The sequence below is a fragment of the Hemitrygon akajei genome, chromosome 10, assembly GCF_048418815.1.
Source record: "Hemitrygon akajei chromosome 10, sHemAka1.3, whole genome shotgun sequence".
Lineage (NCBI taxonomy): Eukaryota > Metazoa > Chordata > Chondrichthyes > Myliobatiformes > Dasyatidae > Hemitrygon > Hemitrygon akajei.
Genome location: NC_133133.1, coordinates 157362565 through 157385822, shown reverse-complemented (window position 1 = coordinate 157385822; position 23258 = coordinate 157362565). Strand labels below are relative to the sequence as shown.

At 38.5% G+C, this 23258-nt stretch overlaps 1 protein-coding gene across 18 annotated transcripts in view; it reads right to left on the bottom strand.

The window, feature by feature from the left end:
- Positions 1–23258, bottom strand: part of foxp2 (forkhead box P2) — a 739530-nt gene that overhangs the window by 6788 nt on the left and 709484 nt on the right. For all 18 annotated transcript variants that reach the window (XM_073059492.1, XM_073059478.1, XM_073059475.1 and 15 more), the window contains one exon: positions 22347–22510. In XM_073059492.1, coding sequence (XP_072915593.1) covers positions 22347–22510 — 164 coding nt within the window. The remainder of the gene's footprint in view (positions 1–22346; positions 22511–23258) is intronic.

The window sequence follows — 23258 nt, the reverse complement described above, 5'->3', positions numbered from 1 at the left end:
TACCAACTAATAAAATTTTAGGATGGTCGTGTGCAATTTATTTTACTGCAGTTTAAATGGTTTAAATGTTTTAATTCAGTTGTTTAATATCTCTGCTAAAATTGCAAAAACTAATATTTTCAATCAATGCATTAAGATGTCTTAGACTATTATGGCATGGGAACAATTTAAGAATATATAGCTTTCTTATGAAAACCTACCTTTTCAGTGTATGGTAAATTATGTCTCCCCATTAGTATGGTTCTTCTTTGAACCACATATTTATACATGTATTGAATGTCCTGCTGATTCATTAAATATTTTTGTTTCGACAAGAACATGGATGGCATCATCAGGGAATCAAGCTGGAAGGCGTCACTGACCTCAGTGGTGGAGGAGACTGAATTAGCATTCAATTGAAATAAATTGCCAAAGTACCCTTGGTTAAATGCTTTATCTATGGTGTTGTTAATTCAGTTCCCTCACATGGTCAGTTTCTGTAATGCCATTAGGATTCATAATTTAAACATTTAGTGGGAAAAGTCAGACCCAGAGGAAACGACATTAAATTAACTATCTTTGATTATTTTTAAGGAGTAATACTAGTAATGTTTTCTTGGTGGAAGCTGATGGTAATATATCCACGTAGATTTTGAACAATCCTAATTATTCATACTTATTCCAAGCATTAAAACTGAAATTATACTCATAATTATATATTGAATAACTGAAATTATTATAATATTTATATATTGATCTCTGTTTACTTCATAATATATTTTAAAAATTATTAGATATTTTGGCAATCGGTCAACTATTTTTTGAAACATCTATCAGTAACCAGTAAGTAAACACCACTGGTTTTCTTTTAGTTCTGATGTTGGAAGCTTAACAAATAAAGTATCATCTGGCAAGGAATAGCAATGTACTTTTCACTTTTTTTACTAGTACTTTTAAAGATATAGCTATAAGCAACTTGAAATAAAAACATAATAAAACTGGCACCTTATAGTCATCCCAACAAAGCAGAAAATGCTTATAATCTAGGTTTCATTGTTCTAAAGCATAATGGTGTCATTAGGGAGAGAGATTAGCTCTATTTGTCACAGGTATGGTATATCCACACATACAATAAAATGGACCATTTGCGTCATATCGAATCAGTGAGGATTGTGCTGGTCAGTGCCTGCAAGTGTCACGATGCTTCTGGCGCTAACATAGAAAGCCCACAACTGACTAACACTAACCATATGTCTTTGGAATGTGGGAGGAAACCAGAGCACCTGGAGGAAAATGCCCAAACTCCTTACAGACAGTGGGAATTGAACCCTTCTCAGTGATCACCAGTGTTGTAAAGTGATTGTGCTAACTGCTATGCTACATGCTGCCCCATAACTATCCCCAAAAATATCATTAGAAGTTTATTATAAGATTGCACTTCTTTCTAGTTTTTTTCATGACTTGTAGTTCAAGCCAAAATCTCTACTTTTCCAGGAGTAAAGCTCAGAGTGAAACACAGACACCTACTTCTTCATCTGCTGGAACACTTGCAGTCAAATTTGACAGGGGCCTAGATCTAATCGGCAGCTTTACACCACTAATAGGAGCAGAAATGGGCATCTGCCTGAGGGTACACTCTTAAAACACCTTAACAGAATTCATTATATTCTCTATATTGCTCATTTAGTATTTCTTTTTGATAATAGAGTGAAATAAGTTATTTAAAGTGCAGATTACTTTTAGTTTTAAAATGATTTAGAAATATTTTAATTGCTTCTGATAGAAAGAATAAAATTTGCAATTGTGCCAACTAAAAGACTGAATTGTCATTATGATCCATTCCTTTTAATTACCTTTAATGATTCAAACTTATTACTAACATAGGTGTTGTAATCTTCAGAGCATGTGGAAAAATTGCCAGTATCTAATTTTTGATATTGGAATATGCTTAATAACTGATAATAACTCTCACTTTCCTACTCAGCTTACTGCTCGGTTTATCAGATAACACTTCCAAGGTCTTGTTTAAAAAATGTAGACTGCTACAAAAAATATTTTTTTGTCATAATATATGTTCTTCTCCATGTTCACAACATATTCAGACTTTTTCTGGTACAACAAATGGAACAAGTGTATGACTGTGGGTTCAAACTTGAATACGTGTAAAGAACATTGATAGGATGTTGCTTTGAGAATATGCCGAATTGCTGGGAGGTCATTCTCCTGTTTAGATGAAGTATCTCATAGTATCTTGGCCCTTTCAACACCAGTTGGCAATACAAAAAGCTAACTAGTTGAGATACTTTGCTGCGAATATGATTCACAGAATATGAGGCATTTTAAAACTTCAGTAGTGCTTCATGACATGCATTAGTTTTCTTTTCTCTCTTGCAGTTTGTCCCGAACATCTACTGCCTGAAACGATCCAACTAAATACCTTATTCAGCTTTAGCATTTTCCCTTGGGTAAAATGGTCCAGACTGTATAAAACACATAAAACATGGTGCTCGCTAGTCACTGATATGTTCTTGTCCATTTACTTTCCATGAGTGTTTGGCTTCTAAATTGCTATGAGTGAGAGATCAGAATGGCCTGATACTTCCACTAGCACCACCTGACTGTGTCAACAGAATGAGAACCAATGTACTATATCAACCAATCAGATCAACTGGCTTAGAGTCTGAACCAAGAATAGACACCCAAATGAATTTGATGTCAGAGTTTAGAGGAGTCAGAGGGTGGTAGTGGAGGGTTGTTAATCAGATTGGAGGCCCATAACCAGAGGCATGCTACAGGGGTAGGTTCTGGCTTTCCTGTTGATCGTCAGAGAGCATAGAACACTTCAGCACAGTACAGGACCTTCAGCCCACAATGTTGTGCTGTCCTTATAACTTACTAAGGATCAAACTAACTCTTCGCTCCTACATAGCCCTCTCTGTTTTTCTATTATCCATGCATCTGCCTAATCAATTATATTAATGATTTGGATAAGCATATTGTTGGTTTGGTTAGGAATATTGTGGAGGTATATCACAAAACTGGAAGCATATTGGGAGTTTTTTAAAAAAGTTATCTGAGATTACACCAAGATCTAGATCAAAAGATGCTGGTGAGGTAGTACTGGGGGACAAAAAAATAGCAGATGAACTTAATAGGTACTTTGCATCTGTCTTCACTGTGGAAAACACTAGCAGTGTGCCAGAGGTCTGCGAGTGTCAGGGAGTAGGAGGGAGTGCCATTGCTATTACAAAGGAAAAAGTGCTAGGCAAACTCAAAGGTCTTAAGGTGAATAAGTCATCTAGACCAGACGGACTACATCCCAGAGTCCTGAGAGAGGTTGCTGAAGAGACAACAGATGCATTGGTCGTGATCTTTCAAGAATTACTTGATCCTGGTATAGTCTCAGAAGACTGCAAGATTGCAATTGTCATTCTACTCTTTAAGAAGGGAGGAAGGCAAAAGAAAGGAAATTATAGGCCAGTTAGCTTAACCTCAGTGGTTGGGAAAGTGTTGGGAGTCTATTAATAAGGAAGAAGTTTCAGGGCACTTGGAGACTAACATCAGCATGGTTTCTGTAAAGGGAAATCTTGCTTGACAAATCTGTTAGAGTTCTTTGAGGAAGTGACAAGCAGGGTGGACAAAAGAGAGGCATTTACTTGGACTTTCAGAAGGCGTTTGATAAGGTGCCAGAAAATGGCGCAGCTTAATAAGATAAAATCCTATGTTTTTACAGGAAAGACACAGGCAGGGATAGTGGAACAGCTGACAGGCAGGAGGAATGAGTGGGAATAAAGGGGCCTTTTTTCTGGTTGGCTGCCGGTGACTAGTGGTGTTCCTCAGGGGTCAGAATTGGAAACGCTACTTTTCACATTATTTGTCAGTGATTTAGATAATGAAATTGATGGCTTTGTGGCAAAGTTTGCAGATGGTGGAGGGGTAGGTAGTGCTAAGGAAGCAATGCAATTGCAGCAGGACCTAGACAAATTGGAAGTAAGGGCAAAAAATTGGCATCTGGAATACAATGTTGGGAAATGTATGATAACGCATTTTGGTAAAAAGGAACAATAGTGTGGACTATTATCTAAATGCGGAAAAGGTTCAAACATCAGAGGCGCAGAGCGACTTAGGAGTCGTCATGCAAGACTCCCAGAAAGTTAATTTACAGGTTGAGTCTGTGGTAAAAAAAGGCAAATGTAATGTTGGCATTTATTTCAAGGTGAATAGAATAGAAAAGCAAGGAGGTAAGGCTGAGCCTTTATTAGACTTTAGTCTAATAAAGTCTGATGCACTTGGAGTATCATCAACAGCTTTGGGCCCCGTATCTCTGAAAGAATGTGTTGCCATTGGAGAGAGCCCAGAGGAGGTTCACAAGAATGATTCCAGGAATAAAGGGGTTAACATATAAGGAGTGTTTGACAGCTTTGGGCCTGTGCTCACTGAAATTTAGTAGAATGCACGGGGATCTCATTGAAGCCTACCGATTATTGAAAGGACTAGATGGGGTGGATGTGGAGAGTTTGTTTCCTGTGGTGGGGGTATCTAAAACCAGAGGGCACAGCCTCAAAACTGAGGGGCAACATTTTAGAACAGAGGTAAAAATGATTTTTTTTTTTGGCCAGAGAGCAGTGAATCTGTGGAATGCTCTGCCACAGACTGCAGTGGAGACCAAGTCCGTGGGTGTATTTAAGGTGGAAGTTGATAGCTTCCTGATTAGTCAGGGAATCAAAGGAGGCAGGAGTATGGGTTTGAGTGGGATCTGGGATCAGCCATGATGAAATGGTGGAGCAGACTTAATGGGAGGAATGGCCTAATTCTGCTCCTATGTGTACAGTCTAAATGGGAAAGTGGGCCAATAAATATTAGATGGAATTTAATTGGAATAAGTGTTGTATTTTGGGAAGCTAGACCAAAGGAGGACTTGCCCAGTAAATAGCAGGGTTCTGAGGAGTGCCAGAGAACAGAAATATCTGAGAATTTAGTTCATCTTGCTATACAAATGATGTCATTGAGCTGAAAAGGATGTGCAAAAACATTCACAATGACGTTACTGGAACTTTTTCCCTAGAGCTCAGGAGGTGGCGGGGTGACCTTTTGAGGTAAATAAAATCATGAGAGTCAAAGATAAGGTAAACAGTTAAAGACTATTTCCGAGGACAGAGGAGTTTAAAAATAGGGGCATGGTTTTCAGAGAGTGAAAAGATTTGAGAGAGATTTGAGAGGGAGGTTTATTTCTTTTACGCAGAGGGGACAAGTAATTGGATAAGGTGGCAAAAGAAATGGAATGGGCATGCACAATTAAACATTTAAAAGATGCTAGAGAGGTTCATAGATAGGAAAAGTTTAGAGTGGCCAAACACAAACATCTGACACGTGTTCAGGCAACTTGGACCACATGGACAGGCTGGGCCATGCTGTACAACTTTATGATGTTATTCAAGGGGAAGAAACATTGCATTGAGTATTATAACAGAGAAATACCAGAAAAAAAATCCATAACAATTAAGAAGTGAAGGTATTAAACTGCTTACTTCTCGAAGTTGTTTCTAGTAGCAGAAATGTTGCTTAACAGTAATTCGGATTTGCCATGCTGCTTAAAAGCTTACTTCAATTGAAAGAAACGAGCTCTCATATTCCACGGTGATTTTATTTTGTGCAGGTGCAGGATTCAATGCCTTCCAATTCATTCAAATAATGAGTAAGGCAATGGCATTCAACTTTAAGGAAGATAGATTATCTTGGACAGCAATGTGCACTGCCTACAAGTACAATTATGTTGTGTCTCTGTATTGATAAGTTTGTTTTTCATCACTACTTTTAACAGTAAATTTTGATCAAAAGAGGCATTGATACTATATATAATGATACTATATCTTGTTTCCAGGGTTCAATTGTCAAGCAATAGAGAAAGAGAAGCTTTAAAGGACATTTACAAGACAGGTTTTTACAGAGAGTAGCCAGTACCTGGAACACACTGCCATTGGAGGTGGTGGAAGCAGATAGAATAGCAACATTTAAAAGGTGTTTAGACAGGCACGTGAACAGGCAGGGGAGAGAGGGGTATGGACTATGTGCAGGCACAGGGTTTTAGTTTTAAATGGTAAAACATCATGGGTAAAAGTCCTGGTCCTGTGCTGAGAAGTATTCACTTCCGTTCCATAATCTTTGCCTCAATTAATAGTCCACAATATCTGAGTGCAATATTTGGTACAGATCTGAATACATAAATAAAGCAAACAGTACTGAGAAAATACTGCATTGTTAGTTGTATCACTATTAAAGAATGGAGGAGCAGCATCTTATTTTCTGTCTAAGCAACCTCCAACCTAATGGCATGAACATCAATTTCTCCAACTTCTTGTAATTTTTCCCACTTCCCTTTCCCTCTTCTTCAATTCCTCAATCTGGTCTCCTATCTCTTCTCCTCACTTGCCTATCACATCCCCCTGGTGCCCTTCATCCTTCCCTCTCTCCCATGGTCCAGTCTCCTCTCCTATCTTTCTTCTCCAACCCTTTACCTTTTCCACCTACAGTACCTCCTGCCAGCTTCAACTCCTCCCCCACCCACTGAACTTCACCTGTCACCTTGTATTCCTCCCTTCCTCCCACCTTTTTATTCTGGATCCTTCTCCCTTCCTTTCCAGCCCTGATGCAGGGTCTTGTCCCAAAATGTCAACTATTTATTCATTTCCAATAGTTGCTGCCTGACTTGCTGAGTTTCTCCAGCATTTTGTAAGTTCTGCTAATGGTTAAGTTACTGGATTGATATCTTGAAACCCAAATATCATCATGCCAATTATGGAATTTAAATTTATAATATATTGTTATAAATGCCCATCTGTTTCACTGCTGTCCTATTGAAAAGAAATCTGTTATCCTTGCCCTTCTGGACTTATGATCCACTACTCCCTCAGACAGACTAGACAGTCGTCTACATCAAGAAGGAAATAGGCTGCAATAAAAATTGACTTGAAAGTAGATTCCCATCGTCAGTAATTTTTAAAAAATTGAAACTTTACCTGCCTGCTGCGTGGGCATAAAAAAATCCCAATGAAACATCAACTATCCTCTGGCAGGACTCATTTTGGCCCGAAACATCAACTGTATTCTTTACTGTAGAAGGTACCTGGCCTGTTGAGTTTCTCCAGCATTTTGTTTGTGTTGCTCGGGTTTCCAGCATTTGCAGATTTTCTCTTGTTTGTGATTTGATTAACTATCCTCATCTCCTTTCAGGCAATATCACCAAAGACCAGCTTAATCTATCATTTGCAACACACACAAAATGCAGATCAGGCAGCATCTATGGAAATGAACAAACAGTCGATGTTTCGGGCCGAGACCCTTCTACATTTGCTGTTTTTGTGTGCTAATAGGTGATGCATTTTCCAAGATACCTCTAACTCAAAAGAAATCTATTGGAGGAAATGCAATACACAGGGATTTAATATTCTTTTCCTCATCACTCCCAACTGAGATATGTCATTAGGGGTTTTCCAACACTGAAACTACATCTCAAATTTTATGGATTGTTCTAGCATAATTATGATAAAACAGCAACTGCTAAAGGAGATAATTAGTATCACTCCTCTTTAAGGAATATTCTTATTTCTGCTCATTTTTGGAACTCAGAGAGTTATTAATTGATTGATCCAATAATGATTAGCCATTGAAACATTGAAGCCAATTAGTTTTATTTCATCAGCACTTGGCATGTTATTGAAAATTAAAAGCAACTTTTAAGCAACTATAGGAAGCTATGAATTAAGTTTAGGTCTGCCCACAGGTTTTCAAATCATATTCAATACTCAGATGTAGTAGGGTTGTTGGATGCAGGGGATAATTGGGCCAGAATTTACAAACATAATCTAATTCCAATTTAAATTCAACTTTATTTTTAATATTTCCATTTTAAACTCCCTTGCCCATATTTATATTGGAAATGGCCAATGTAAACCTGTCATTTTGTAATTACATATACCCTCCAGTGGACATAGGAATTTATAATAGAAAACTTGACAGGAATTCTGTGCAAATACAAGATTTTTATTGCATAGTATAGAAAAATAACCAATGGTTAGGTGAATCAACTACAGGGAATATGAACAAGCCTGCGGCTTGTTTTGAATATACAAAGACACCCAGGAGACACTGATGAAATAGACACTGGATGAGCTTTGTGTGCCCACGAAAGTGTGGGTTTTGCTCGCAGTGTGGAAACGGGGTGACCGGTGGGTAGCTATCAGTGTGTTTAACCCTTACCTGGGTTGATAGCTTCACCACGTGAAGACCGTCCCTTTCGTGGGGTCACAGTCGGTGACTTCAACAGGACTTCGGAGGACGACGTGGAGGAATCGACGGCATCAGCTTACTTGGGAAACAAATCACCTCTCTCTCTCTCACTCTCCTCAATCTACTCAACTCAATGTCACCAACTGAACTGACTTCATTCCCATGCCATCGTAAGACTGTATCATTTACCACCTGAGCTTGAAGAAGTTTGGGGTTTTATATTTACACACTTATATATGCATAAACTCTGCTAACCTGTTTGCCTTATCTTGTTTTATATTACTTTATTACGTAGTTACTAATAAAATATTGTTTGTTAACAGAAGACTCAGAGTCCAGGTGTGTTCCATTTCCGCTGGTCCTTTTAACCCGTTATGGGGTACGTAACAGAATTGGGTGCACAAAACTCATCCAGTGTCTATTTTGTTAGTGTCTCCTGTGTGTCTGTCTGGAAAGTCAGTTGACCTTGTATATATTCCAAATGTGCTGAATATGCACATATTTCCACAAAACCATGTCAGTGTAGCCAGATCAACTAACATAACTTGAAGTATTATTCCACGTTCAACTTTGTTAGATGTTGAACTTCATTCAATATATTACCTTGGGTTGCTTCAATCATGGCACTTAGCTGAAATTAGATCCTGCTAACCACTTAATTACTAAAAATATTACATTCAAGATCCCAAAATATTTTCTTTTTCTTATTATCTAATTGTTAGAGTAAGAAATGCTTCATTAGGAGAAACATTAAAAATTAGAACTTGGGAAGTTTAAGCAGTTGCCTTTGAATCTTGCTGTAGCTACATTGTTTTTTAGGGTTGATTGTAAGGGTACAAAAGATCAATTAGCGTGATAGAAGTGTTACTATGAACTCTTCCATGTGTGCCCAGCTTAAACAATAAAACACAGATGAACTAGAAATTTTAAGAGTTCATATTGAACGTCATAACAATTAAGTCAGTAAAAGCACTAGAAGGGAGATGCCACCAAAAAACAGAATGTTTTGTTGCGATGCCTTCAGTATTTAATGTCATCATAGAAGCATGCTACTATATTTGTCTTAAATTCTTTGGCTGGATATTTTAATTTTGCGATTAATAGACTTTAAAGGGCTATTCATTCCCATAAAAAGGGGTGTAGTTTGTGTCAGACATGCACAACACAATCATCCTATCAGGGTTGTCTGCTCCAATGTCCATATTTGCTTAATTTGAAAGAAAGTGGCGATCTGTTAGCACTACAGTAGTATCCCAATGCACCTTATTAGTTCACTCTTATCAACTTCAAACTGGCTCTACATCAGGCCAGCACCCATTTAGTTCTGGGTGTGAAGGGAAAGCCAGGAACACGATATACTTAGAGAGACATGGTAGGGAAAGAAAGCATGAGCAAAGACAAGCGAGGCCAAGAGTACGCCTGTAATTCTGAATTCAATATTTCTTTAAAATAAAGTACTTGACTGCTTTTTGAGCAGTCTTCAGTTGTTCTTTCAGGATTGCTAATTAGGCTGCTCTACATATATAGCACACACAAGCATCAATCAGAATTTTGCCATGGAGTTGAGTAACAGGTACAGAGCTTTAAAAACAATCTTACATCTGCTTCAACTAGATGGATCACTCAGTTTAGTTAAAAATAAAAGCTGCCATGCAGACTCCCATTTTCTGGCTGCTCCCTTTTCTCAGGAGTAACTCAAGTGCCTTCAGTAAAATTTCCCAAGGGAAGATTAAGTGCTGTCAACTCCATTCAAAAACAGTATATTCAGAAATATACTGTTTTTGCAAATTATCAAGCAGATATTTTCAGGATAACTTTTTTCATCATAATAACATTTCTGTCACAAACTTTATTTTAAGAAATGAAATGAAAACACCAGGCAGGAAAGTCTGGATCTATACTTATCTTCAAGATAGAGTGGATTTTATTTAATTTGAGCTGATTTAAGTTTTGCCAGAAACTGAAGTGCCATTAGGACACAGCAATGCTTGGTGTCTGAGTATAGCTGCATAATGATTCACAACTCTGGGCATATTCTCTACTGGGATTAAAGATATAACTACTAGTAGGTAATGGGAATTAAATGCAAATCACATTTAAAAAGAGTGGACGTAATTAAACAAAATGTCACAAGAAAGAGTCAAAATTTAGAAAGGTCCTCTAGAGAGCTACAATGGTGACTCAGACCATTAAGAAATTACAAGGGGCATGGGCATAGATGGCTCAGTCATCTATGTATTTGGCCAGCATATTAAAAAGGCCAATTAGATATAGCCAAAAGCCTCAAACATGATCCGGCTTAACACTGTGTCTGTGTCACCTGATACCTGTCGAAAATAGAATGGTATCAAGTGTCCAGACTATCTGGCAGAATGCCTCATTTCCAGGCTTCACCAACAGGCACCAAGACCTTGTCTGTCTGGCAGTGAGATGGGCCCTTCCAGTCAGGTCCTTCCTGCATGCACAATGCATCACTCCCACAGCACACTGCCCGCAGGATGACTGTAATGGGGAAAAGACAGCAGTTCATCTCTTTGAAGACTGCGGGTCTGCAAAGCGGTTGTGGAGAAAGGTGAAAGGGCCTGTGTTGTAGTTCATCCCGAGCAGCTGCATGACAGAGGACTCTCTGGTCTACGGGCTGATCCTGGGGACACACATGGAGGCAAACACCAAGTGCTGCTGGCAGATCAGGAACTCAGTGAGAGACGCTCAAAATCTGTTGGTCTGCCAGCACCCCGAGATGTCCGTGGAGGAATGCTACCAAATGGCACATTCCAGCCTTCAGGAGTATGTGCTGAAGGATACATTGAAGCTTGGGGCAGCCACCACAAGGGCTCGGTGGGGAAGAGTCACAGGTAAGGTTCTTCTCCTACTGGACAGGGAGGGGCCAGGTTGGAGGAGGAAATCCCTTAGTTATTATTGTAGCAGTATACCACCCCTGAGTACCACATGAGAGGCAGTAGTGCTATTGATGTATAGGAATACAATAGAAAAGTATCAAAAGTATTGTTCAAAGTGTATTTATTCTATGTCACCATATACCCTGAGATTTAATTTCTTGCGGCATACTCAATAAATCCAATAACCATAATAGAATCAATGAAATACCACACCAACAGGGTAGGAAAACAGTCTGCAAAGGACAACAAACTGTGTAGATACAAAAGAAAGAAAAAAATTAATAATAATAATAAATAGATAACTAATACAGAGATGAAGAATCCTTGAAAGTGAGTCCATAGATTGTGGGAACACTTCAATGATGGGGCAAGTCAAGTTGAGTGAAGTTATGCCTTCTGGTTAAAGAAGACTGAGGGGTAATAATTGTTGCAGAACCTGGTGGTGTGGGTCTTGAGGACTATGAATGCAAAGAATAAAAAGGCATTTAACAGTTTATTCTTGTATTATTTTTTATTATGATTAAAGTTTATTTTTATTAAAACAAATGGTATTAAAAATGCCCTTATGTGTTTTCAAGCGCTTAATGGCTAGACAACCATCTCTACCAAATGCTTGGAAGGTATCACCAAGTTTAGGCTTCAGCTGCTAAAAATGGATAGCCATGAGGACTGGGAGAGAAGAAGAAGAAGAAGAAGAAGACGAAGAAGACGAAGAAGACGAAGAAGACGAAGAAGACGAAGAAGACGAAGAAGAAGAAGAAGAAGAAGACGAAGAAGACGAAGAAGACGAAGAAGAAGAAGAAGAATGATTAAGAAGGTTGAAAGTAGATCATAACTATAAACTTACAGGGAGTAATACAATTGAGTAAAGGCTTTGTCAAATATGAAAAGAAAAAAAAAATCCAAGTTTTCAATGACACAAGCCTGTGTGTGGTAGCATCTTAGCTATCAGGAAGGTGCAAAAATGCTCTAGTGTAATTTGAACAAGCTGGGAGATACAGCAAATGCACATTTGGTGCAGTATGCCTTAGATAAATGTTATGCTATATACATTGATTCTAGTAACAGAATGATAGATTATTATCTGAATAGTGGTGAATAAAACAAGGGGGAGGTAGAATAGGATCTGTTGGCCCTTGTTCACAGGTCACTGAAAACAAGCATTCAGGTGGAGTCAACATTTAGGAAGACAAATGCCATGTTGCTCTTCAATGCAAGAAGATTTGATTCTAGGAGCAAAGATATGTTACTGCAGGTACCAGCTTGAATCAGACACCAGCTGGAGTTCAATGTACAGTTTTGATCTGAGGAAGGCTGTTCGTACCTTGCCATTGGACTGATCTCTGGGATGGCAGATCAGTTACGTGAGAATAAATAGGGTCAATTGATCTGATATGGAGTTTGGAAGAAAGAATGGGGATCTTACAGGACCTTTGAAATTCTAACGGGCATGGAACACTATCCGAAGAGCTGATGTTCCCAGTGGATTGCGAATCCATAACTAGAAGTTACAGCCTTAGGGAATGGGATAGTCAATTTAAAGACAGGATCAGGAGATATTTCCTCACCCAGAGAAGGGTAGTATTCTGTTTCACAAATGCTGGTGGAGGACAAGTCATTAAATATATTCAGGACAGAGATAAAAATATTTAATGCAAAAGGGATCAAGGGATATAGGTAGAAAGCAGGGTCAGGATACTGAAGTAGATGATCAATCATGATCATATTGAATAGCAGACCAGGCTGGAGAGGCAGACAGGTTAGCCATGCTCCTATTTTCAATACTTTTCAATGGTTCTTACCAATAATATCTATTGATATATGCAGAATTTGACAACACAGATGTAGTTACAGCATAAAATAAAGTTCAACAATTCTGAAACTACTGCCTCTTTTGTATTTGTCAAGCACAGGAACGGGTTAGGTAAGAACTGGAGTTTAGTGAATCCCTTTCAAGCCCCTTTCATGCATGCTGACACAATTCAGACCAATGAATCAATGGTAGTCACTCTTTAAATGTAGAAAACACAGTAGACACTTTGCATACAATGCAATGAACAGAAACATGATAACGACTAGATAATTTGTTTCTGTAATATTTATTCACAGGGATACAGGAGCAAACTCCAATAACTCCCTTTAGACAATGCAACCCAGGACTGTACCACACAGTGCATCTGGATTATGTAGGTTCTGAAACCACAACAATATGACACAATGAAAGCCAAAGCTGGCACACCTTTCATGGTTCATTGACTTTCAGTCCCAATTTTTCCATTTAACAGCTAGCAAGTTATGACCTTGTGATATAATGGCTTCAAACTATTATAAGGATAAACATGTCTTCCTACCCCACTGAAATATCACTGCGAAGTCAGTTGCTATAGCTACCTCCGGGAGGGTGGACCTCCACTGACAGCATCTGTTAAAGTCAACTTAGCTATCTTTCCTGTGAATGTTTTAGGGAAAGTTATGAGGGCAAAGGTAAGTCAAATTTTATTGTTTAAAGGTCAACTAGACACTCCATGAGCTATGTCACAACACAAGAATATGCTTGTTTTATTGGTATAAATTGTGTCAGAATGCTTGAAAGTAATTCAATAAACTCCAGTATCAACCTAACCCATTCTTGTGTTTGATACATAACATTCGACCATAAGACCATAAGGTATAGGAGCAGAATTAGGCCATTTAGCCCATCGAGTCTGCTCCACCATTTCACCAAGGTTGATCCATTTTCCCTCTCAGCTCGAATCTCCTGCCTTCTTCCCATATCCCTTCATGTCCTGATTAATCAAGAATCTACCTCTGCCTTAAATATACCCAATGACTTGGCCTCCACAGCCACCTGTGTCAACAAATTCCACATATTCACCACTCTCTGGCTAAAGAAATTCCTCCTCATCTAAAAGAATTCTAAAAGAACGTCCCTCTATTCTGAGGCAGAGTCCTCTGGTCTTACACGCCCCAACCATGGGAAACATCCTCTCCACATCCACTCTGTCTAGGCCTTTCAACATTCAACATTTGATAGATTTCAATGAAGGCACCTCCATTCTTTTGATTCCAGTAAGTACAGGGCCAAAGTCATCAAATGCTCCTCATACGACAAGCCTTTCAATCCCAAAATCATTTTTGTAAACCTCCTTTGAACCTTCTCTGAATGCAGCACATTCTTTCCTAGATAAGGTGCACAAGACTGCTCACAATACTCCAGGTAAGGCCCCACCAATGCTTTATAAAGCCTCAACATTACATTCTTGCCTTTTTATTAAAATTCTCTTGAAAGTAATGCTAATGTTGCATTTTCCTTCCTCACCACTGACCCAACCTGCAAATTAACCTTTAGAGGAATCCTGCGCAAGGACTCCCAGGTCACTTGGCAACTCAGAATTTTTAATGTTCTCTCCATTTAGAAAATAGTCTATGCTGATATTTCTTCTGGCAAATTGAATGACCATACACTCCCCGACACTATATTCCATCTGCCACCTCTTCGCCCATTCTCCTAATTGATCTAAGTCCTTCTATTTCTGCTTCTTCCTCAAAACTACCTACACTTCCACCTACCCTTGTATCATCCACAAACTTGGCCACAAAGCCATCAATTCCATCATCCAAATCATTGACATATAATGTAAAAAGAAGTCCCAACACAGACCCTTGAGGAACACCACTACTGTTCAAAATAGGCAGTAGGTTCAGAATTGTTGGACTTATGTTTGGCCTGGTCTTTTTGTCATTCATTCATAGAGTCAGAGACAGATATAGCTCAAAAATAGACCCACTCACTCAATGCTGACTATCAACCATATTTAGAGATTTTTTTTGAAGAGAGAAACAAGACAGTGGACATTCCTCACGTGGTAAGCCAAGTCTAGAAGGTTATATCACTTGCCATTCAGAGAGAGCTAGCTACTTGGATGAACTCTATGGCAGGAAGCAATAGGTGAAGGTAGAACTTTGTTATTTTTTGGATTAGAGGCCTGTGACTAGTGATGAGCCACAGGAATTGGTGCTGAGTTTACTGTTGTCCATTATTTAGATATATAACCAGTATGGATGAGCATGTACAATGTACGACAATGTCACTCCTTGGTCTCCTTTCGGCACCTGCAATGCGTGATTGGAGTTCAATTCCCTCCACTGTCTGTAAGGAGTTTGTATGTCCTCCCAGTGCTGGTGTGGATTTTCCCTGGATGCTCAGGTGTCCTTCAACATTCCAAAGATGTACAGGTTATGGTTCAGATTGATAAGTTGTGGGCATGATATGTTGGCACCAAAACTATGGTAATACTTGCAAGCTACCTCCAGCACGTTCTCAAACTGCGTTCGCCGTTGATGCGAACAATGTATTTCACTGTATGTTTCAAAGCACATCTGATAAATAAAGCACTTTCAAATCTATGCTCCAAAGAATAAAGAGGTTTGTAAAATCATAAGGGAGATAGATAGGACAATGCACACAGCCTGTCTAAACCAAAATCTAAAGGGAATACGTTTAAAGGTAAGAGGGTGAGGTTTTAAAAGGGACCCGAGGAACAACCTCGTCACAAAGAGGGTGGTGCATACCTGGAATGAGCTATCAGAGAAAGTGATTGAGGTTGGTACAATAATAACAAAAAAACATACATTTATAAGCACATGGATAAGAAGGATTGATGGTAAATGGTCAGCATGGCTGAGAGATGTATTCCATGCTGTGTCACTCTGTGATTAACGATCTATTTATATATATTTTTTATTGAGATACTGCACGGAACAGGCCCTTCTGGCCTTTTCAGCAATCCCCCAATTTAACCCTAGCCCAATCATGGGACAATTTACAATGACCTACCAACCGTTATCTCTTTGGATGGTGAGAGGGAACTGGAGCACCCGGAGGAAGCCCTCACGTTCACAGGAAGAACATACAAACTCATTACTGGCAGCAGCGGGAATTGAACTTGGGTCAATGGTGTAGTTAGGCATTGTGCTAACCACTACACTACCGTCCCACCCCATTTTTCTCAGATTTTATTCTTCCCACATTTTTATCAGCTCCCCTCAGATTCCACTACTCATCTGCACACTAGCAGCATTTTAGAGTGGCTAATTTACCTCCAATCCACTTGTATCTGGCATACGGAGGAATAAAACCCTGGAAGAAACCCATGGAGTCACAGGGGGAACATGCATACTGCAACATCCGAGATCAGGATTGAACCCAGGTCTCTGGTGTTGTGAGTCAGCAACTCAGCTAGATGTGCCACGGTGCCTTCTTTCTTCCTTCCTTGGACTGAAATTTTGTTTTTTCAGGAGTCAAAAACATTTGAGCTCAACTCCACCCCACCACGACTGCCTAGGTTCAGAAGATAGACTCGAAGTACTGGGTTGCACCCAGCAGGATACTTGGCCGCCTACTGAATCTTTGTTCAGTAATAGTATTCCAGTTCAAGTCTGAAGGATTACTTTTGGCAGCAGTCCAGTCAGTTTCAGGAAATGGAAAGCAGAGCACTGTCAAGAGAAAATCTGCAGATGCTGGAAATCCAAGCAACACACACAAAATGCTGGAGGAACTCAGCAGGCCAGGCAGCATCCATGGAAAAGAGTACAGTCGACATTTTGGGCTGAGACCAGCACTCTCACTGGTTATAAGATTGATGTCCAGATCCATTAGAGCTTTTTACCTATTATAAAGATCATTGGCTGTATCCTTCTTAGGAGAATGCACTTTGAAGAGTAAAGACAATAAGTAACAGAACATAAAGAAGCCTTAGTTTCCTTTCCCAGTAAGTGATCCATCAATTTCATGTGTCTGATGAATTAGGAACTGCCCCAAAGCAGAACACAATAGACAGACAGCAGACAAAGAGTTTATTTTATAGATTAAAAAGACAGTAACAGAGAATATACTTTATATGTCTGCGAAGATATTCAGTGCATTTATCTGGCAAGATTTCCTCACATAAATTTCTCAAACTTGATTACAGAGAGACCCTCTTGCTGAATATTCCCATTAGTCCATCCCATTTATACCAAGAATTGCTCACATGCTCTCCACCATTTTGCCAACTTCTGGTTCCTTGGCTCCTCTGCCATACCTTCACTACAGATGTCTAGTGCTTGTGCATGTCCATCCCCCATTAGGAAGTTTCCAGAGGTTGGGGGATGGAAAGTGGGGGTAATTCAACAGTTCATTTGTGAAGCTGCATAATTCAAAATGAAGAATAGAAGAGGCTTCTACCTGTAGTCACATTAACCGCTATTGCTGCCAGTAATCTCTTAAAAACCAAATCAAATGCAAAGCAGCTTACTGCTTATTTTAAATAGCTGCTTCCTTACAATGCCATGGCAGTTGCTGCCTCAGCCCCGTTACTGCTGAAACCTTCATTGATTCTGTTGTGGCCGACATGAACATAAACATGCTTTCTTGCATGTTGTGCAGTTGAAGGTATACTATAATAAATCTCATTTATCTATCACATCAGAGCGTGCTACTGTACATCGACTTCTAATCCCTAATCACCTCTACTGAATTCACATCCTTGTAATCAAATTTCTCCACGGACTCATCTTTCCAGTTCTATAACCAAATGGGAACTCCAGATTCCTTCAGTTCTGTTCTCCTATCCAACCCCACCTAGCTTCCGATGTTACCATTCTGCTATACAAATCTCTGGAATTCACTCACTAATAATTCATTTCCTCCTCTTTCTTCTTTTAGATCTTAGGCTATCTCTGACTGCCCTGATGTACCTTTCTTTGTCCAACTGTGGATGAGTGAAGTACCCTAGAGCATGTTATTATGTTAATACACAAAATAAATACAGCATACTGTATTTGCTGTCAGCCTCTTAAGCTAAGTCAGGCCAACTCCACCTTTCATCCTCGAACCTCTGGATTCCAGAACCAGCAGAAATACCTTAGAGTCTCTACTCTCTGTAGCCTTGTTTTGATAAGATCACTGTTTAAACTTTTGAACATGAGAAATACAGTCTCTTTCCATGCAATCCTTCCTCAAATGATCACATTTTCATCTTAAGAATCAATCTAATAAATCTTTGCTAAATCCTCTCCAAGGCAAGTAGATCCTTCCTTGGTTAAGGAGCACAAAGTTGGAAGTAGTCCCCACATTCTCAAGGCCCAAAGTAATTTCAGTAACTTTCTTATCCTTATGATGTAACTACCCTTGATTTTAATCTCCTTTTAACATTTGCTGTTTTAAAAAAGAACATTGCCAGCTCTGTGACCTCTCCATACAATTGCATTTAATCATTCTTTCTGGTATACTTCTGCTGCACCCTCTCTGAAGTCATTACAGTGGTGCCCAGGTTTATACGTCATGCTTTGGCAGAGTTTATGATTACTTGGCACAATTTCCTTACTGTGATGTTTCATATCTGCCAAATCGTCAAAAGAAGAGATTCACTTTGTCTAACTCTTTTCATAAAGCACTTTTACCCCTTTGAATATATACAGTATATCCATTTCCTATTTGAAAGGTGTTTTTGAATCTCTTTCCTCTATCCTTTTAGACACCTCATTCTGTATCATATCACACTTTCTTAAACTCACTGACATATCATTACTGCATGTGCCAATTATTTTATATTTATTTATGTTTGTCATTAATCATCTGTTAATAATGGGCAACATGATTGTGAACTACTAATTTTTCCCTTTACCTGCTCTCAGGTGAAAATTCAACTGCAGCTTTTGCGGTCTTTCCACATAACCTGACCCTTATCCTTGTGTATCTCCTCTACACGTCAGTTATATATCTTTCTCACAGATCTCTACAACAGGAGTTTCCAACTTTTTTAATGCCACAGACCAAAGAGGTCAGTGGACCTCAGGTTGGAGACCCTTGCTCTACAGGATGGAAAATAAAATCAGTTACAATTGAAAGGTGAAGCAGACTGGGCAGGATTAATTCTGCTCTGTATCTTATTGTCTTATGGAAAAGCCTTCACATGATATGGACCGATCCTGCTGACACCAATGCTGTTCAAGCAGCTCCTTTACTATCTGTTTCACATAATTCTTTGATTATATATTCATAGAACAGACTTCTCCAAACTACCTAAACAGCTTCTGATTTGATTTTAAAGGAATAGCAAGTTTTCAAACTGTGTTGGTGTGAATCCATATTCAGTTCCCATGTCACAATGCAATTAAACACACTACTTATTACACTATAATTTTGCTCTAAACCCTTCGTTATCACTCATAGATAATTCTACCACAGCATCTTCAAGACATACATTCTTCTTTGAAATATGTTCATCGATTCTGCAACAGTCGTAGAGTTCACCTTTTCTATGCTTACAATAATCCCAGCCTTTTTTTTACATGTTACGATGTTATTCTTCTCTCGCCACCACTCAAAAGACCATACCTTCCTCCCCACCAAATATAGAGAAATTTAATTTAAATATGTGCAGATATTTCCTCAAAAAGAGTGGAGCTAACAAACTGATAATGAACTTCGGCATTTAAACTAGTTAAAACGTTTACTAGCTACATGAAATCATTGAAGAATTGTTACTCTAGGTGTTTTGGGACTGGATCATGTATTTTCATTGTCACTAATGAAATTATATGCTGGAAAAAAAAAATCACCTATTTTAATCCCATAAATTAAATTAGTATTTCATCATTATGGGAACAATCTCATTTAAGGGAACATATCTATAATAGCTATCTGCCATAGTGACTCACATGAAGGGAATAGAATTCTTGCAGACTTAAAATACTATAAACTTTGCTCAAAAGTTGGCATCCATAAAGAAATCCACAGTTTGATCTCCGCCAGCACTTAGTGCTAAGGAGAATGTTAATCTCCCTTTCCTAAGAAGAAGATATGCTGTGATCATACAGGGCAGAGCATCAGCAGCAGCTTATATTACTTTTAGTTTGGCCCAAGGCTGTAGTCCTGGTCTTACAAGATTAATTTTAGATACAAACTGATTTTATTACAGCTTTCCCCAAAAGTATTGTCCTCCTCTCCATCAAAGCTGGTGCCATTCTCCCTCTTCTTAAAAAAAAACACTTGATCACTCACTCCTTGTCATTATAAATGCCATCTCCAACCTGTTTTTTCCTTGCTGTGTTGTTGCTCCCTAATATCATGCCCATCACAACCATAGTTTTGTTTTTAAATGTCCTCAATTATATTTTTGTCCTGTTATAGATCAAAGCCTCAAATGACTTCTTACTTAAGTGTAACAAGGATAATCTACATCTCCCTTTCATTCCTGATCTTTGATATGACTGTCCATCTTCAACACTGTTATTCAGTGAACGGATGACATTTATGATGGTTACCTTCCAATCGACAAATTTTTAGCCAGAGAATTTTTAGAACTAACTTCTCCCATATTCACACCACAACTTATGACAACACCAATTCTTGGACTCCTCTTACTTCTCATCCACATCCTTTACAGCAAATACAAGCATGCGTTTAGTTAGAGACCGAAGACAAATTTTGCACTAGTGATTTGGATTTCCCTCATCCAATGGGCTTGAAATTGTTGAGGGCAGCAGTTAAAACAAAAGGCCCACAGAAGTCTCATCTCTTGAACTGTATTTCTTTCTCCCTCCTCTCTCTAGTCTTTTGTACCCCACCTAATGCTTGAAAAATGGTGGTGATACTTCAGAAGCAAAGTAAAATTAATTTTCTATTTTGCAGTTTTACCATGACTTTCTGAAACTACTCTGGAACTGATGCCAAAATTCAGCTACTAAGAGAGTTACCTTCATTCCTCTGCAATGAATTATAGCCATAGAGCCATACAGCACAGAAATTGGCAATACCACCCAGTTTGCCTTCGCAGCCTTTTTGCCCATTGACACATATCACAATTGTCCACATGATGGCTTTATTTTCCACTGCCTTAAGATTCCTGACACCAATTTCCGGTTACTTCTGTTTTAGTTAATCTCCCGCCTCAACTTGTCCATCCTCCCCAAATAAAAAGAGAATGCTGGCTACAGCTTTTAACTGAATGAAACTTACAGATGTTATATTTACATAAGATAGTCTGGAGATGGTGGAAATCCAAAGCAATGGACGCAAAAATGCTGGAGGAACTCAGCAAGTCAGGTAGCATCTATGGAAATAAAGAAATAGTCGACAATTCGGGCCGAGCCCTTTCTTCAGGACTGAAAAGGAAGGGTAAGACGCTAGAAAAAAAGGTCGGGGGAAGGGAAGGGGAATAGGTAGATGGTTATAGGCAAAGCCAGATGGGTTGGAAAGATAAAGGGTTGGAGAGGAAGGAATTGGATAGGAGAGGAGAGTAGATCATCAGAGAAAGGGAAGGAGGGGACTCTCCTTCCTTTTCTCCTCTTATCCACATTTATCAGTATTTCAAACTTGCTGCTATATTTATATTTGTGAAGACAAACAAGGCTGATGTTACATTATGTACGGCTGATTTTTTATACAGAGATCCACACGTACATTTAATAGCTTACAAATGTGACCCATATACTCTTATGTACGTCTTTTGTATTATTACAGGTGAAAAATAATTACGGTGTTCTGAAAAAAAATATTATGTCTGTTATATTGATAAATGGAGTTGCTGTTCCTGTAAATATCTGTATTCTTACCACATCAGTTGTATTAATGTTTAGAAAAGACAGCCTGTTTTTGCCTTGTGCCTCCATTATAGCCAGTTAAAGGGAATTCTCATAATGAGTTCACCCACTGCAAGTCAGTAAACAAAGAATGGCCACATGTTTGACATCACTGATTAGGACCAGGCTTTTCAAAGCTATATGCATATTTCTGAAACCCACAGAACATTAATTTTTAATGATATCACTCTCACTGCTCCATTAAAAGATGGTCTAGAAAAGATTTTAACATAATCAATCACATAGTTAGCTACAAAATATTAACTGGAACAGTGGCCTTTTGCATAAAACATAACATATAAAACCCTCCAACATAGGACTGCAAGTAATTAAAGTTGAATATGTAATCACTTCTGTTCATGCACTAGAATTTTCTGACACCAACAACAAGGTGCAAAATACTTTGCTGGCCTATATATAGATTGTAGACGGAAGACAGAGATAGATTATAGAATGAAGCCAGATATCCTTGTTATGCTTTTATAATAAAAAGTGAACAAAATACTTCTTTGTGCCTGCCAATAAAACTAACGTATATGTGTTGCAGATGCTTACATATGTTGCTGTGGAGAACATCCTCGGCTGATATTCCCATTGCTGTCGAGGTGATCCAGTGAACCATTGAGGTCTTCGTGGGCTGCCTGCAGTAAGCCACTGGAGGTGGTGTTTATCAGGCTTGGGTTACTAAGTAAAGGTAAACTACTCTCTGCGAGTGCAGCCTGCCAAAAATAAGCATAAAATAATTGATGAGCCTAATTGTTTCAAGTCTGCATTTAGGATGACAGATTTCATAAGCTTCATTAAGACTGCCTTGTGAGAAGTCTCAATGATACATTACTGTATAAATATTGACAATATATTGTAATTAGATATCAATCTTCTATTAAACATTTAAAATGATCAAAATTAAATTTAACTTTGTTGAATACTATATCTTCTTTTTCCCCAAATGGAGAAGTGAATCACCCAGGTTATTATAGTATCCATTGCTCCCATTTAAAGCTTAGCTTCATAGTTAAAAACGATATTTTGTAAAAAGCTGTTGAATACCTTTGAAACCAAACTAACAACATGTTCTATGCATTTTTTTAAAGGCTCAATACCTTTGCTACTTCATTCCAGTATTTAGTCCAACCACATACTCACATCCAGAGCTCCAAGATTAATTTGCAGATTTTCATTCACAAAATTGCTGTACTTTCCAAGTTACTTGATGACAGCTTTAACCTAGATTTTTGTTTCAATTATACTTTTGGATGTTCTGGTAAAGGATGGTGTACTTCATAATGCCAATCAATTATTTTATAAGAAACATAAGAATTATATTTCACTTTCTTATAAAATAACATGAAATTTAGTAAAGTGCCTCATTCTTTTAAACATAAAAATTAATCCTCTTCTAAAGTGATCAAGGTAGTGGATGGAATACATTCTTTGGCTAAAGAAATATTCAAGCATACATAATGA